We start from the raw sequence: 17,386 nt of genomic DNA, 5'->3' as shown, positions 1-17,386 counted from the left end.
GATGTGCCATGAAAAATTTACTGAGATACTAAGTTGGTTGTGAACCATGAAAGCTTGGGACCCTCTGGATCAGCACCCAATCTCTGCAAAACTACTGTGCTATATATAGGAGTACAGTAAAGTCACCTCAGTCTGTGCCTCTTTTCCTGAGACTCAAGTGCATATTCATTAAAATGGGAATAATTCTAAGACTATCTTTTTGGGTTTTTTTTTTTTTTCAGTATTTTTCCAGTAGTCATATATGGATGTGAAAGTTGAACTATAAAGAAAGCTGAGCACTAAAGAATTGTTGCTTTTGAACTGTGGTGTTGGAGAAGACTTCTGAGAGTCCCTTGGACTGCAAGGAGATCCAACCAGTCCATTCTGAAGGAGATCAGTCCATTGTAAAGGAGATCAGTCCAGAATATTCATTGGAAGGACTGATGTTGAAGCTGAAAACCCAATACTTTGGCCACCTGATGTGAAGAGTTGCCTCATTTGAAAAGGCCCTGATGTTGGGAAAGATTGAAGGCAGGAGGAGAAGGAGACAACAGAGGATGAGATGGCTGGATGGCATCACTGACTCAATGGACATGAGTTTGAGTAAACTCTGGGAGCTGGTGATGGACAGAGAGGCCTGGTGTGCTGCCATCCATGGGGTCGCAAAGAACCAGACACGACTGAGCAACTGAAATGAACTGAACTGAATTGATCTTTCTGTTTAGGACAGGTAGGAAATGGCATCACATTTAAGTTTTGTTTCCCCTCCCTAATGACCAGGTCCACTGCTATCTTTTTATCTTTTTGTGCATGTGAATTATATATATATATACATCCTCTTTTTGGGGGGGAGAGGAGACACTCTGCATCCACAGCATACAGGATCTTAGTTCCCCAACCAGGGGTCAAATCCATGCTACATGCTGTGGAAGAGTAGAGCCCTAACCACTGAACCACCAGGGAAGTGCCACTGTATCTTTTCATAAAAATAATAAAGCATGTTATTCACATTTATATGTACATGAGAATGAATTAATTTAAAAATTTATTTTCCACCGAAACTCAGACATCTACCCAACAGAGGGCCTGACTTCCTGGGCCTAACAATTCATTGAAAATTGAGAAAACAACCCTGCTCTGACAACCCACCATTTCATTACTTCAGTTCAGTTCAGTCGCTCAATCATGTCCGACTCTGCGACCGCCAGCCCTCCCGGAGTTCACCCTAACCCATGTCCATCGAGTCGGTGATGCCATCCAAACCACCTCATCCTCTGTTGTCCCCTTCTCCTCCTGCCTTCCATCTTTCCCAGCATCAGGGTCTTTTCCAATGAGTCAGCTCTTCGCATCAGGTGGCCAAAGTAGTGGAGTTTCAGCTTCAGCATCAGTCCTTCCAATGAACACCCAGGACTGATCTCCTTACTTAAATAGCTATTGATGTGCACATCCAGCAGTGTTTTGATTGGTAAAGAGGACTTGACATTGGGCAAGTTCTGTCTTCAGCTCATAGTGTCTCTATTCTTTAAGGCTTCAGTGTACAGAATTGTGTATCTGCAGTGTAATTAATTATCTTAAGCATTAAAGAAAACAGAAAAATCAAAGAAACAAAGGCAAAAAAAAAAAAAGCTAACCTGTATACCACCAATGTGTCTTGTGTTCTCTTATAAATACTGGATTCATGAACCATTGCCAAAGAAGGTCATTCATTTCAACTGGAATGAAGCACAATAGCAATGTAATTTTCTTAATCTCCTGAATGGCTTTCCTTCCACGCATTACATTTCCATCCCTCATTTCTTTTGTCTCATTTCATGTCTTCTATTATAGTGGCTTTAATATGCTTACTCCCCAATCTCTTATTGGCCCACATTCAAACCATTTTCTGTAAGTAATTAGCTTTAGTGTGTCTGAGCCTGTGTTATCTCTGCCCGTTCACAGCAGTCTTTTATATGTAGTCTTCTCATATCAGAATTTTAAATAGTCAGAGTAGGATCAATGTTTGCTGAGGACATTATACAGTTTCAAGGAACTAATTGCTCCACAACTCTTTGAGTAAAAACACAAATCCATTGACAGATATATCATTTAATTTTTAAAAAAAAGGTTAAATTAGACTAGAATTTATGAAAGGTTATTACTATATTACAGAGTCCCTAAGTTCAAAATCAAATATCAAGTGTTGAATTTTAAAAAGAAAGGTACAATGTGAGAGCTGGGAGTAAAGTTTTATTTTGGGCAAAATGAAAAGACGCTGACACTGGGAAAGACTGAAGGTGGGAGGAGAAGGGGATGACAGAGGATGAGATGGTTGGATGGCATCACCGACTCAATGGAGATGAGTTTGAGTGAACTCCGGGAGTTGGTGATGGACAGGGAGGCCTGGCGTGCTGCAGTCCATGGGGTTGCAAAGAGTCGGACACGACTGAGCGACGGAACTGCACTGAACTGACTGAAGACTACATACAGCCCAGAAGACAGCTCCTCAAACAACTCTGAGAAACTGCTCCAAAGAGGTGGCAGGGAGAGGTCAGTTCCTATGTGGCTTTGGTGAACGCGGGAGAACACGCAGTCAAGCGCGCTTATTTTTTAGAAGGTGTCTGCTGGTCTCGTGAGGCCTCTGCTAGTCACGAGAAACAATTGTCGCCATGAAAGACTTTAGTGCTTTTCTAGCTCTAAGGAGATTCAAGAATTGGGCTCACAAAATCAGCTCCTAAGAATACCTAACTACCTGAAGACCTGTCCTGCCGGGTTCCCCCCAATCCTGAACAGAAGGCCGCATTTCTGCTCTCCACTCTGCACTCCTTTCAGAGGGCGTTGGAGGTCACCAGCTGCAAGACACATGACATAATCCTTGTAGAGGTAGATGGCAAGTGCCCAAGGATGGCAAGTACCAATATGTAGTTGGCACAAGCAACCATAAAAACATGCTATATAAAACTGTGCTCAGACAGGGTTAAGGAAGATCGAAATAAAGTAAAAAAAAAAAAAAATTTGCCTCCTTTTGACAAGGACAGCCTCAACATATCCCTCAGCTTGACTGATCTTAAAAATTAAGCTTCTTCCTAATTCTAGGCCCTACCTTAGAACATTTACTTTTAGAAAATCGGTCACTGTAAATTCTTTCTCTGCTCATTTGAGATGTAAACATGTTCTTTCTTTTTTTAGTTTTTTTGCCTATTTTACAGCCTAGCATTGTCTTTCTCAACGACTTGAGAGATTTCCCCTTAAAATGCGTTATCAAGGAAGATTCTATTCATAATGAGTTGAAGAGATGAGGTTGGTAGATAACTGTTAGAAAGGATCTCTTTCCCACTGAAATGGAAAGATAAAATATGGTATTATTCATCCCTCCTTCACCCATTTCTGTGTAAGGATTGGAGCCTAACTTCAGTGGGTCCCTTGCTCTGAGTAGTAAAACTGTCTCACTCACGAAAAGACTAGAAAGTTTACTCTTCCTTGGGTTAAAGCCAGTTGGCAAACACAGATGGCCTACAATCTCCCCCTCACCCCACCTCTTACAAACCACCTTTTCTTTATGCAGAGCTGAGTTCATACTGAGTTGGGCGTCTCTCCTTGCCAAAAGTTGACAGCAATCTTGGATAAAGTCTTCCTTCTGGTTTAACTTTGCTAGAGCAATTTTTGCTTTGATACCCTAATACCACTCCTTGGTGACTCAGCTGGTAAAGAATCTGCCTGCAATGAGGGAGACCTGGCTTGATCCCAAGGTTGGGAAGATCCCCTGGAGGAGGACACAGCTACCCACTCTAGTATTCTGGCCTGGAGAATTCCACCTGTTAAAGTTATTTAAAACTGTATTCAGAATTCTCAATTTTGTTTCATATTTTTCCCTATCTATAGCCAATCAGCTGGGTATTGTAGAGTTGGAAAAGAGAATTCAAGAGAACCATTTCCATTGATAATCTATATCTGCAAAGTAATTCATATTTCAGATTATGAAATTATCATATATTCATAAAAGAAATGTTTGAAAATAAAATTAAGAAGCTAAATTTAGTATTTTATCATTCTTGGTTTAAAATTCTATTGTCTCTTCACAATAACATATATATATGAAGAAATAAAATTTACTCTAGATATAGACATGGCATTTTGTTTATTCTGCTTTCACATAGTACAATCCAACACATATTTATTGAAGAAATTTAAAACTGTTTCTAAGTTTATTATATATTTGTATGTTTCAGTTCAGTTCAGCCACTCAGTCGTGTCTGACTCTTTGTGACCCCATGGACTGCAGCACACCAGGCCTCCCTGTCCATCACCAGCTCCTGGAGTTTACTCAAACCCTTGTCCATTGAGTCAGTGATGCCATCCAACCACCTCATCCTCTGTTGTCCCCTTCTCCTCCCGCCTTCAATCTTTCCCAGCATCAAGGTCTTTTCAACCAGTCCATCAGGTGGCCAAGCATTGGAGTTTCAGCTTCAACGTTAGTCCTTCCAATGAATATTCAGGACTGATTTCCTTTAGGATGGACTGGTTGGATCTCCTTGCAGTCCAAGGCACTCTGAAGAGTCTTCTCCAACATCACAGTTCAAAATCATCAATTTTTTGGTGCTCAACTTTCTTTATGGTCCAACTCTCACATCCATACATGACCACGGGAAAAACTATAGCTTTGACTAGATGGACCTTTGTCAGCAATGTCTCTGCTTTTTAATGTGCTGTCTATGTTGGCCATAGCTTTTCTCCCAAGGAGCAAACGCTTTTAATTTCATGGCTGCAATCACCATCTGCAGTGATTTTGGAGCCCCAAAATGTCTCTCACTGTTTCCATTGTTTCCCCATCTATTTGCCATGAAGTAATGGGACCAGATGCCATGATCTTAGTTTTCTGAATGTTGAGTTTTAAGGCAACTTTTTCACTTTCCTCTTTCATCAAGAAGCTCTTTAGTTCTTCCTCACTTTCTGCCATGAAGGTGGTGTAATCTGCATATCTGAGATTATTGATATTTATATGTTTATTTCCTTGAAATTATAGTCATTATATGCAATAGTGGTGTGTTCATAATCAATGGTAGAGATAGGAATTGTTTATGGATTTAGAATAGATGCTGAGGGGTTTAGAATGCAAAGGCAGGGGTTGTTTGGGGCTCAGCTGGATCCAGTCACTAATTAAAAGAGAAAAAACCAGACCGTAAGAAAAGCCGGCAGGGCAGGGAAGATGGTGAGGTGAGCTGCTGACAAACTAAGTTTCCAACGCCTGTGATTTAGCCCAAGGGAGGTGTCCACTAAAATCCTAAATATTTAAAAACTCATCAGGGCTGGACTTGGGCATTGGAAAGCATGAGGGAGAAAGATAATGTCCTATAGAAGGGGAAACATGGAACTCTTTAAAAGAAAAAATGAAATGAAACAGAGAAAGATTAATATATTCCACAGAAGAGACAGAAATGATGAGCAATGTCCTGAGAAAGAAGATCAAGGGGTTTCAGAACGGAATGAAGTGATAGGTCAGTAGATAGATAACTGCTAAGAAGGACGTCTTTTCCACCGAAATGGAATGAAAGAAGATAAATGTTAATTTGTAAACAGGGCATAAAGAGATGTAAATAGAAGCTGAGAACAGTCCTATTAAATAGTCTCTGTATTCTCTGATAAGAATAAAATACAATCACCTGTGGAAAATGAGGTCGGGCTGGGTAATCAGGGCTTCCAAGCACTTGCTCCGCTATGGAGACAGCTCTAACTGGACCAGCCGGGCCACAGAGCGCTGTAGCCCGCTTGCAACTGCATCGCTTTGTGACATGACATCAGTCCGCCACTTTCCAAATCACTGATACAGCCGTCACTCCCCTGCATCAGCTGTTGTGTCACTCCCATTGTGTGTTCTGGTAACAGTTTGAAACTATATTGCACTTACAGACATTTATCGACTGTAGGAGCTCGGGACAGGTGAATGTGAGGGGGGTGCTATATTCCCATGTTATCAATGCTATGCCTGACACTGAACTCCCCCCGACAAAACTCCTGGTAGTAAAACTGAACTGTATTTTAATATTATTGATTAAATACAGTTCAATTTACAAAAGTCCGCAAGCCCCTAAAGATTAAATACAGACAGATGGGCCTGTCTCTGGAGTTCCAAGAATTAAGTGTCAATACATGTTTCTGAAAGGTGAATATTCTGACTTTGTGTTTAAATCTTTAACTGCTTTACTTGTTAACCCTTAACACACTTATTTTATTTTGCCAATTAGATTCCAACCTTTTGAGGAGAGTAACTTTAGTCACAAAACTGCATAATAAAAACTCAATTGGCTTGAAAAGAAAATCTTGAGAGAGGCAGTTTTGTAAGAAAATGACATATAACATAATGCATTTCTCGGCTAGCCAAAAAGGATTTGAGAATCATAAAAACAACTGAAATCTGCTTTTCAGTTCAGTTCAGTTCAGTCTCTCAGTTGTGTCCAGCTGTTTGCGACCCCATGAATCGCAGCACACCAGGCCTCCCTGTCCATCACCAACTCCCGGAATTCACTCAACTCATGTCCATCGAGTTGGTGATGCCATCCAGCCATTTCATCCTCTGTCGTCCACTTTTCCTCCTGCCCTCAATCTTCCCCAGCATCAAGGTCTTTTCCAATGAGTCACCTCTTCACATCAGGTGGCCAAAGTATTGGAGTTTCAACATAAGTCCTTCCAAGGAACAGCCAGGACTGAACTCCTTTAGGAGAGACTGGTTGGAACTCCTTGCAGTCCAAGGGACTCTCAAGGGTCTTCTCCAACACCACAGTTCAAAAACATCAATTCTTCAGCACTCAGCTTTCTTCACAGTCCAACTCTCACATCCATACATGATCACAGGAAAAACCATAGCCTTGACTAGATGGACCTTTATGGGCAAAGTAATATCTCTGCTTTGCAATATGCTATCTAGGTTGGTCATAACTTTCCTTCCAAGGAGTAAGCGTCTTTTAATTTCATGGCTGTAGTCACCATCTGCAGTGATTTTGGAGCCCCAAAAAATAAAGTCTGGCACTGTTTCCACTGCTTCTCCATCTATTTCCCATGAAGTGATGGGACCAGATGCCATGATCTTCGTTTTCTGAATGTTGAGCTTTAGGCCAACTTTTTCACTCTCCTCTTTCACTTTCATCAGGAGGCTTTTTAGTTCCTCTTCACTTTCTGCCATAAGGGTGGGGTCATCTGCATATCTGAGGTTATTAATATTTCTCCCAGCAATCTTGATTCCAGCTTGTGCTTTTCCAGCCCAGCGTTTCTCATGATGTACTCTGCATATAAGTGAAATAAGCAGGGTGACAATTTACAGCCTTGATGTACTCCTTTTCCTATTTGGAACCAGTCTGTTGTTCCATGTCCAGTTCTAACTGTTGCTTCCTGACCTGCATATAGGTTTCTCAAGAGGCAGGTCAGGTGGTCTGGTATTCCCATCTCTCTCAGAATTTTCCACAGTTGATTGTGATCCACACAGTCAAAGGCTTTGGCATAGTCAATAAAGCAGAAATAGATGTGTTTCTGGAACTCTCTTGCTTTTTCCATGATCCAGCGGATGTTGGCAATTTGATCTCTGGTTCCTCTGCCTTTTCTAAAACCAGCTTGAACACCAGGGAGTTCACAGTTCACATATTGCTGAAGCCTGGCTTGGAGAATCTTGAGCATTACTTTACTAGCATGTGAAATGGGGGCAATTGTGCGGTAGTTTGAGCATTCTTTGGCATTGCCTTTCTTTGGGATTGGAATGAAAACTGACCTTTTCCAGGCCTGTGGCCACTGCTGAGTTTTCCAAATTTGCTGGCATATTGAGTGCAGCACTTTCACAGCATCGTCTTTCAGGATTTGAAACAGCTCAACTGGAATTCCATCACCTCCACTAGCTTTGTTCATAGTGATGCTTTCTAAGGCCCACTTGACTTCACATTCCAAGATGTCTGGCTCTAGATTAGTGATCACACCATCGTGATTATCCGGGTCATGAAGCTCTTTTTTGTACAGTTCTTCCATGTATTCTTGCCACCTCTTCTTAATATCTTCTACTTCTGTTAGGTCCATACCACTTTTGTCCTTTATCGAGCCCATCTTTGCATGAAATGTTCCCTTGGTATCTCTAATTTTCTTAAAGAGATCTCTAGTCTTTCCCATTCTGTTGTTTTCCTCTATTTCTTTGCATTGATCTCTAAGGAAGATTTTCGTATCTTTTCTTGCTATTCTTTGGAACTCTGCATTCAGATGCTTATATCTTTCCTTTTCTCCTTTGCTTTTCACTTCTCTTCTTTTCACAGCTATTTGTAAGGCCTCCTCAGACAGCCATTTTGCTTTTTGTGTTTCTTTTCAATGGGGATGGTCTTAATCCCTTTCTCCTGTACAATGTCACGAACCTCCGTCCATTGTTCATCAGGCATTCTGTCTATCAGATCTAGTCCCTTAAATCTATTTCTCACTTGCACTGTATAATCATAAGGGATTTGATTTAGGTTTAATAGAAGTATAAAGTATGAGATCATTTTATGTTCTCATATCAGATTTGCTCTCTTTTTCATTTAATTTTGAAGAGGTCTTATCAACACTGATCGGATGAAATGTCAGCAAAAAGTAAAAAAATGTTAATTTCAGCATGTACCGAATGCATGCTGACCAATGAATAGACAACTTGAACAAAATTTTGAAATTTTACTTTTGGGTATTTTTTCTGTTTTTAAAAGATCAAATTCTTTTTATGAAAGACAATTCAGATAGCTAGTTGGCATTTTAAAATAAGATATAGAATAATATGAAAAATTCACTCTTGGTCAGTACTTGGATAGAAAACTCATGAAATTAGAAATATGTGACATCCTATTTCTAACCAAGTAAAATCAACATAATGAAAACTATTCTGTTGCATTCACTGAATAATTCTTGTTAGTTATTAAATAGTTTCTTTTCTAAATGGAAACCTTTCCAATGATATGCAATGAGAAAATAATTATGTAAAAATTATTAAAAGATAGGAAATGAAAAACTGCAAATGTAATTTTTACCAAAGAGCCAGAAATACTCCTCCATTAAGAAAAGATCTGGACTGTGGTGTTGGAAAAGACTATTGAGAGTCCCTTGGACTGCAAGGAGATCCAACCAGTCCATCCTAAAGGAAATCAGTCCTGAATATTCATTGGAAGGACTGACTCTGGAGCTGAAACTCCAATACTTTGGCCACCTGATGTGAAGAACTGACTCATTTGAAAAGACCTTAATGTTGGGAAAGATTGAAGGTGGGAGGAGAAGGGGATGACAGAGGATGAGGTGTTTGGATGGCATCACCAACTCAATGGACGTGTAGGAGCAAGTTCTGGGAGATGGGGAAGGACAGGGAAGCCTGGCGTGCTGCAGTTCATGGGTTCACAGAGTTGAACAAAACTAAGCGACTGAACAGAACTGAAGAAAAGGTTCAGGACTTCCCTGCTGAGCCAGTATTTAAGAAGGTGCCTGCCAACGCAGGGGACACAGGTTCAGTCACTGGTCCAGGAAGATCCCACAGGCCGCAGAGTAACTAAGCAACTGTCCAGATAGAATCCATGCTCTGCAACTAAAGAAAGTCCCCTGTGCAGCAAGGAAAACACCACAGTCAGAAATTTAAAAAAAAAAAATTCAAAAAGCAACACACTTTTACTGCAGTAGCCAGGTCAATACTACCACCTGCTGGTAAAAACGGAAATTGCAAGCCTGGAAAGGCTATGAAAGGGTTTAAATTAAACACTTTTTCTGGAAAGTGAAGTGAAAGTCACCCAGTCCAGTCCAACTCTTCCCAATGGATTATACGGTCCATGGAATTTTCCAGGCCAGAATACTGGAGTTGGTAGCAGTTCCCTTCTCCAGGGGATCTTCCCAGGGGATCTTCCCAACACAGAGATCAAACCTGTCTCCCACATTCTTTACACGCTGAGCCTCCAGTGAAGCCCAGTACTGGAGTGGGCAGTCTATCACTTCTCCAGGGGATCTTCCCAACCCAGGAATGCAACCGGGGTCTCCTGCACTGCAGGTGAATTCTTTACCGGCTGAGCCACCAGGGAGACCAAATTATTTTCATGTCTGCGTGCCTGATATTTGCTTACCAACAGTAACTTCATAAAAATTTTGGAGCCAAAACTCAATTCAATTTCTAGCTCTGACCACTTATTAGCTTTTCGGCCTTGAAAACTTAATTCCCTGGGTGTTAGCTGTCTCATATGTGAAACAGCAGAACTGTAGTGAGTATAAACCATATGTATGTCCAGCTCATACCCAGGAGATATTAATAACTGATATTTTCAAGCAAGAGCAGCTTCATTTTCACTATTATTATCTGATCTCTGCTATTTTTTTAAAAAGTGTTTTCATGGGTAGTGTTATCCAACAGGTTTTGTTACTGCTAATTTCAGACCTTGAAATTCCTTGTCAAAGATCAATGATAATCATCATTATACCACTTACAGAAACAGAAAGCTAACAATAGACTGATTTAACTTAACCAAGGCAAAAGAGGGATATATATTAAACAAGGAAAAGAGAGAGGAGAGGGGAAAATCATTCAGACACATTTGAATCAGTGATTCCATTTTTCCTTATCTTGGACAAGCTTCTGCTTATTTAACTTCTATGCAGAGTACCTCATGAGAAACACTGGACTGGAAGAAGCACAAGCTGGAATCAAGATTGCCAGGAGAAATATCAATAACCTCAGATATGCAGATGACACCACCCTTACGGCAGAAAGTGAAGAGGAACTAAAAAGCCTCTTGAAGAAAGTGAAAGAGGAGGGTAAAAAAGCTGGCTTAAAGCTCAACATTCAGAAAACTAAGATCATGGCATCCAGTCTCGTTACTTCATGGCAAATTGATGGGGAAACAGTGGCTGACTTTATTTTGGGGGGCTCCAAAATCACTGCAGATGGTGATTACAGCCATGAAATTAAAAGACGTTTACTCCTTGGAAGGAAAGTTATGACTAACCTAGACAGCATATTAAAAAGCTGAGATATTATTTTGCCAACAAAGGTCCATCTAGTCAAGGCTATGGTTTTTGCAATAGTCATGTATGAATGTGAGAGTTGGACTGTGAAGAAAGCTGAGTGCCGAAGAATTGATTCTTTTGAACTGTGGTATTGGAGAAGACTCTTGAGGGTCCCTTGGACTGCAAGGAGATCCAACCAGTCCATCCTAAAGGAAATCAGTCCTGGCTGTTCATTGGAAGGACTGATGTTGAAGCTGAAACTCCAATACTTTGGCCACCTGATGTGAAGAACTGACTCATTTGAGAAGACCTTAATGCTGGGAAAGATTGAAGGTGGGAGGAGAACGGGACGACAGAGGGTGAGATGGTTGGATGGCATGACCGACTCAATGGACATGGGTTTGGGTGATGGACAGGGAGGCCTGGTGTGCTGCAGTTCATGGGGTCGCAAAGAATCGGACACGACTGAGCAACTGAACTGAACTGAACTGAAGCAGAATAGGTTAAATTCCCTCACTACAGACAGTCTCAAACTTAGGATGGTTCAACAGTTTCTTTGAGCCTTCGGATGGTGTAAGAGCGACACTGGGTCAGTGAAAACTGTGCTGTGCATTTTGTCTTTGGATCTTTTCCTGGGTCAGTGATATGGGGCAGACGTGCTCTTGCCACATGAACAGCAATGGCAACCGCTCCCAGTCAGTCACCTGGTCACAGAGGTAGACCACTGATAAAATGTTAAAATGTTTTGATCCACTTCACCAGATCTGATTCTGATCGCTTAGCTATTTTTAGATCACTTACATGAAGTTCCAGTACTTTGGCCACCTGATGCAAAGAGCTGCCTCATTCAAGCAAAAGACCCTGATGCTGGGAAAGAATGAAGGCAAAAGGCGAAGGCGACGACAGAGGATGAGATGGTTGGATGGCATCACCGACTCAGTGGACATGGGTTTGGGTGGACTCCTGGAGATAGTGAAAGGCAGGAAACGCTGGCATGCTGCAGTCATGACAGGACCGAGTCAGACATGACTGAGTGACTGAAAAACAAGTTTAACATATGTCAATGTTATTGTCTGGAGTACAAATAGGCTAAAGGAATCTGAATGTGTCAAAGTGAAGGGAAAATATCATTACATCTCATGTAATGACCACTGCTTTAAAGATACTGTACTGAGTATTTTGTTAATCCATGATGAATTAAATGTATAACCTTTCGAAGACACATTACTTTTGGTGTCAGACACTTCAAAACAAACCATCTGTAACACATACCCTTATTATATCAATCCTATATATTCATCTGCCTTACCTGGAAACTGTTGTGTGAAAGAATCTTAGTATATATTTCACAATGAATGGCTTATACTGAATTAAATACATCCACTGAGACAGCAGAAATCATTGCATTAAATTACATTAGCAAGTTCAACAGGTCAGATTTTCCCTCTCCCAACCAACAAATGTGTGTGTATGCATAAACAGAGATAAATCATATTTTAAAATCTGTGACTTTAATAAGATTAAACACTTAAACAAGTACAAACATATTGATATTTAAAAATATATAGATTTTACATAATTATTTATAATAAAAATTGAAAAAATAGAGCTAAAATTTTATTTGCATTTTCCTCCAATTTACACAGCTAAACAATTGTACAGTTCTTTCCATATATAAAGGTTTTACATTTGTATTTTCTATAATTAAGAAAATTCAAATGTTAAATTTTAAGACATACCTTCAATTATGTACAAAAAAATCACCAAATTACAAACTTAAAAATCATTATAAATTGTGAAAATACATATTATAAAAAATTATATTCTGAAAGTAGCATTACACCAATTCATATAATCTAGGTAACTCCAAAAGAATAAACAATGTTTAAAAATTATAGTAGTGTCTATATTGCCCTAGCATAAGAGGAGGTATTCTTGGTAAATATGTATGTTATAAATGAGTCTGACTTCTTTCAAGTGCCAAAATTATTTTCACTGTAATCATTTTCATTACAAATTTTGTAAGAATGTTTATCATCTAATAAAATTGAGTATGCTGAACACAGTGAAACCCTTGATAACTAAAAATCATTGTGAATGCCAGTCATTTAGTGACTTATTCATTCAACTATTTCTATGAGTGGCGTGATTTTTTTCTTTTCTCTCAAGTGGCTTTAGACTAATACATTTTATAGTTTTTGTTTCCACTCTATAAATGAGTTATTGAGGATTTGCTGTTATTTTACGTCTAGAAAATGTTTCCACTCAACTCCTAGTTTCCATATATAGGATTGCTGTTGTTTAGCCGCTATCGTGCCCGACTCTTTTGTGACACCCTGGACTGTAGCCCACCAGGCTCCTCTGTCCATGGGATTTTCCAGGCAAGGATATTGGAGTGGGCTGCCATTTCCTTCTCCAGGGGATCTGCTCAACCCAGGGATCGAACCCACGTCTCCTGCATCGGCAGGCAGATGCTTTACCACTCAGCCACAGTGGAAGCCCCACACACAGGATATAGAGAGCCTAAAATCTCCCTTTAGCCTTAGCTCTAAGAAACATTTAAAATGTGTCTGAGTGGCGCTTCCCTGGCGACTCATTATAAAGAATCTGCCTCCCAGTGCAGGTGATGTGGGTTCGATCCCTGGTACAGGAAGACCCTACATGCCACGGAGCAACTAAGCCCATCTCCCACCACTGTTGAGCCTCTGCTCCAGAGCCCGGGTCTGCAGTATTTCAGTGCATCCAGGAGGCTATGCTCTGCAAGAAGAGAAGCCACCCCAATGAGAAGCCTGAGTACTGCCACTGGAGAGTGGTCCCTGCCCCCAGCAACTAGGGAAACGCCTGAGCAGCAACGAAAACCCACACAGCCTAACTGAAAATAAAACAATAATGTAAAATGCGTCTGGCTGGGTAGGAGGGAGGCTACTTCTGAACTGGGAGTATCACGTGTTTGTTCCCCTGTCTACCTTGAACTGTCTCTTTGGTTGTTACACATTTCCTGTTTCTCAAGCACCTGGGTTTTGGCCACCCATTCTGGCTTCAGCCTTTGGTGCTTACGTGTTCCTAGTTTAAGTAGATCTGTCTCTCTGATGGGTGACCCACTGTTCCTCCAATTCCCTAATATTCACGTGTGCTTGCTTGCCTCACTTCAAATTCATTCCTTCTTGCATCTCAATCTATAAATGCTACTCAATTCTTGAATCGCCTCTGGCCACCAATTACTACAAAATATAATTCTTCAAAACTCTGTGAATTACTAGTGCTTCTGATCCTGGTCTCCAATCAGGCCTTTACCCATTTCATTACTCAATAACACTGATTGTAAACAGCTACCTGTTTTCTTAATCTGTAAAGTTCTTGTGCAGGTAGAAGTTACTTTTATTGATGTTTATTGATGTATTTCCTCCAAAATTCTGAGTACACAAAGTTAGCTGAAGTCTGAGCTGAAAAAATGGAATTATAATGCTATATATGTGAAATACTTAATCTTTAAATAAACAGATTAGTTAAAAGTAGAGTTTAATGTTTTAACCAAACAATAATACATGCTACTATAAGCAAAGCACTGCTTATGTGCTATAAGTGATGTATTAGGTGATCTGTTTTTCAAATGAAAAAAGTTGAGCAACTGAGTATATAAACACTGATCATAGTTCATGAAGAAAGCTTTTTAAAGAAAATCAATAAAATGGACATAGGCCATTTTTTAAAAAAAAAAGAAATCATTTCCTATTTAATTGGCACTTTACTGAAGCTGGCACCTTCCTCTGGAAGACATGGAACTGAATAATCCTATCACAGAATAATAAAAAGGTTAGAAATCAGCAATATCAACAAATCACTTCCTGGAATTCTTGAGTTAAAGTGAAGTTATGTGTATAGAATGCCAATATTTCTGAATGCACTATGTACTGGGACACAAAAAAGATAATTAACCAACATTCTAACAGTTCACTAACTGTCTATAATAAATCAAGGACAGACTAGTACATATAAATTTAAAAACAAATAATATTATTTAGATGGTTTTAAATTCATGTTCTTTCAATAATAGTTCTTAAAACTTAGAACTTAGACTAGATATATTTCAATTTTTACACCATGAATTTTCTTAAAAAGGCCAAACTTCTGACAATGATAATTAAAATAAAACAAGTTGTAAGAGGGATAGAAACATCACTTTGGTTTTAAAATATAAACTGTTAACTAAACATTGGCTTTTTCTTTCTAGTATTGTTTATTAGCTGGGGATTTCATCTATATGTGTGTGTGTGTGTGTGTGTGTGTTTTGAGGCTTTTGATGGGCTTTGAAGGCACAGGTCTGTTTCTTATATTAAAACAAAAACAAATTCAGAGTTCATACATACACAGGAAACACATTTAATTATAAAAAGCCAATTTCTAAAATATGATTGTCCATACTGGATAGTTAATGCTGCAATGATAACATGCATTCTTACAAATGCAGGCCGATTTTCAATCTTCTCTTTTGCTGTCTCATCCGTCATTCCCTGATTTGCTGAGATCACATTCTAATGAAACCGTAGTCAAAACTGAATTCTGAGTTTGAAATACCACATCTGTGACTGATGGTGGCGGTTTATACAAAAAGACTGCAAGTCCATTGAAGAAAACAGTGATAACTTTACAAATAACACCTACATAGAAAAACAATAATTAATCATGGATTTTAGGCTTTAATTATTACAAAAATTGATCCTCATTGAAAATTCTTCATGAATAGAATCTCACTATATAAAGAAACTTTCACTTTTGTGTAAAAAAAAAGGAGTATACAGGCAATTAGTTTTATGTTTTTAAATTTTAAAACTTTAGTAAGAAAGGTGATAGTTTTCAATAGAACATTGTCTACAAATCAATGAATGAGTCTTATCTTTCTAAACAATGAAAATTTATAATAACTATTCTATTTTTGGCTATGATTATACATTCTTCTGGAGAAGGACATGGCAAGCCACTCCACTATACTTGCCTGGAGAATCCCATGGACAGAGGAACCTGGTGGGCTACAGTCCACGAGTTGCAGAGAGTCAGACACGACTAAAGCGACTCAGCATAGCATAGCATACATAGCATGTACATTCTCAACCAAGGAGAGATGCTGACAGCTCACATCATCATTGACCCTGAGGAAGCAGTTGCTACTGATAGCTCACATCATCACTGAACCTGAGAAATCAGTCGCAACATTTTTGTGTCCATGATGAAAAGTAATTCTAAAAATAAAAAAAGCTTCAGAGTTCTTAGGAGAAAGTGTCTTTGGGAATATATAATATTCATTACTTAACATTTATCTTTAAGCATCAACTAAAAATATTAAACATTTAGATTCACGTCACAGGCTTCAATTTATTTTCAAAGAACTCTGAGAGTTCTTTGAAAGAATATCACCTTTCTTACCAAAGTTTTAAAAATTTTAAAAGAGGCTCTTTCCCTTTAAAGAAACTAGTTCTGGTCATAGTATAAGCATCTAAGTGCTAACTAAATATATTAAATGACCTCACATTGTAGTTCTTGCAGTAGCTAATTTGTATTAATCATTAATATTTTACTCAAACTGGGTATTTGAGAAACAGAAATACTCATTGAGCTAAGCATTTCTATATTTAGACTAATTATAGGTACTATTATTATAACATTTTTGGAATATTTAAAGGTACATATGTTTCTGGTGGAGGAATTCCAATATTTATCACTGAGTAGGTAAAAGAAAAATTATCTACATTTTTGGTCAAAAAGTATAAACATAACCACTTAAATAATTTTTAACATAAAAATACATTGAATAAAAAATGTTTCTTAACAGGTAAAAGTGATGGGAAGATTAATTTTGCCCATTTTAGTCAATATTTATCATCTCATTTTTTTCCTAGATTTATGTATTTATTTCTTCAGTGGATAATTTATTATTCTGTCATTATAAATTCAGACAGCATACTCTGAATTTAAACACATGTAGGAGAAATAAGGGGCTTCCCTGGTAGCTCAGTTGGTAAAGAATCCACCTGCAATGCAGGAGACCCCAGTTTAATTCCTGGGCCGGGAAGTTCCCCTGGAGAATGGACAGGCTACCCATTCCAGTATTCATGGGCTTCCCTGGCGGCTCAGACAGTAAAGAATCTGCCTGCAATGCAGGAGACCTGGGTTCAATCCCCAGGTTGGGAAATCCCCTTGAGGAGGGCATGGCAAACCCCTCCAGTATTCTTGCCCTGAGAATCCCCATGGACAGAAGAGCCTGGTGGGCTACAGTCCACGGGGTCGCAGGAGTCGGACATGACCGAGCAACTAAGCACAATTTCTTAGGTTGTTTTTTAAATGTTCTAATTTTATCTACTGAAGGCAAAATGGGTTAAACATCATGGCTAAACTGTTATATCATAAAAAGGTCTCTTAGGAAGTACCTTAGAGCCAAGAATACATCCTGACCTAGGCTCTATGT

The 17,386-nt window shown here is 39.1% G+C and overlaps 1 protein-coding gene across 1 annotated transcript in view; it reads right to left on the bottom strand.

Moving 5' to 3' along the window:
- Positions 1-12,418: 12,418 nt before the first annotated feature.
- SLCO4C1 (solute carrier organic anion transporter family member 4C1) overlaps positions 12,419-17,386 on the bottom strand; it is a 91,061-nt gene continuing 86,093 nt past the window's right edge. Inside the window, exon 13 of the mRNA XM_040239746.1 lies at positions 12,419-15,584. Within this exon, the coding sequence (XP_040095680.1) occupies positions 15,424-15,584 (161 nt within the window). The 3' untranslated portion in view covers positions 12,419-15,423. The remainder of the gene's footprint in view (positions 15,585-17,386) is intronic.

The sequence above is a fragment of the Oryx dammah genome, unplaced genomic scaffold (assembly GCF_014754425.2).
Source record: "Oryx dammah isolate SB20612 unplaced genomic scaffold, SCBI_Odam_1.1 HiC_scaffold_5, whole genome shotgun sequence".
In the NCBI taxonomy this organism is placed as follows: Eukaryota; Metazoa; Chordata; class Mammalia; order Artiodactyla; family Bovidae; genus Oryx; species Oryx dammah.
Note: the sequence above shows the minus strand (reverse complement) of the source record. Positions and strands in the feature narration are given on the sequence as shown.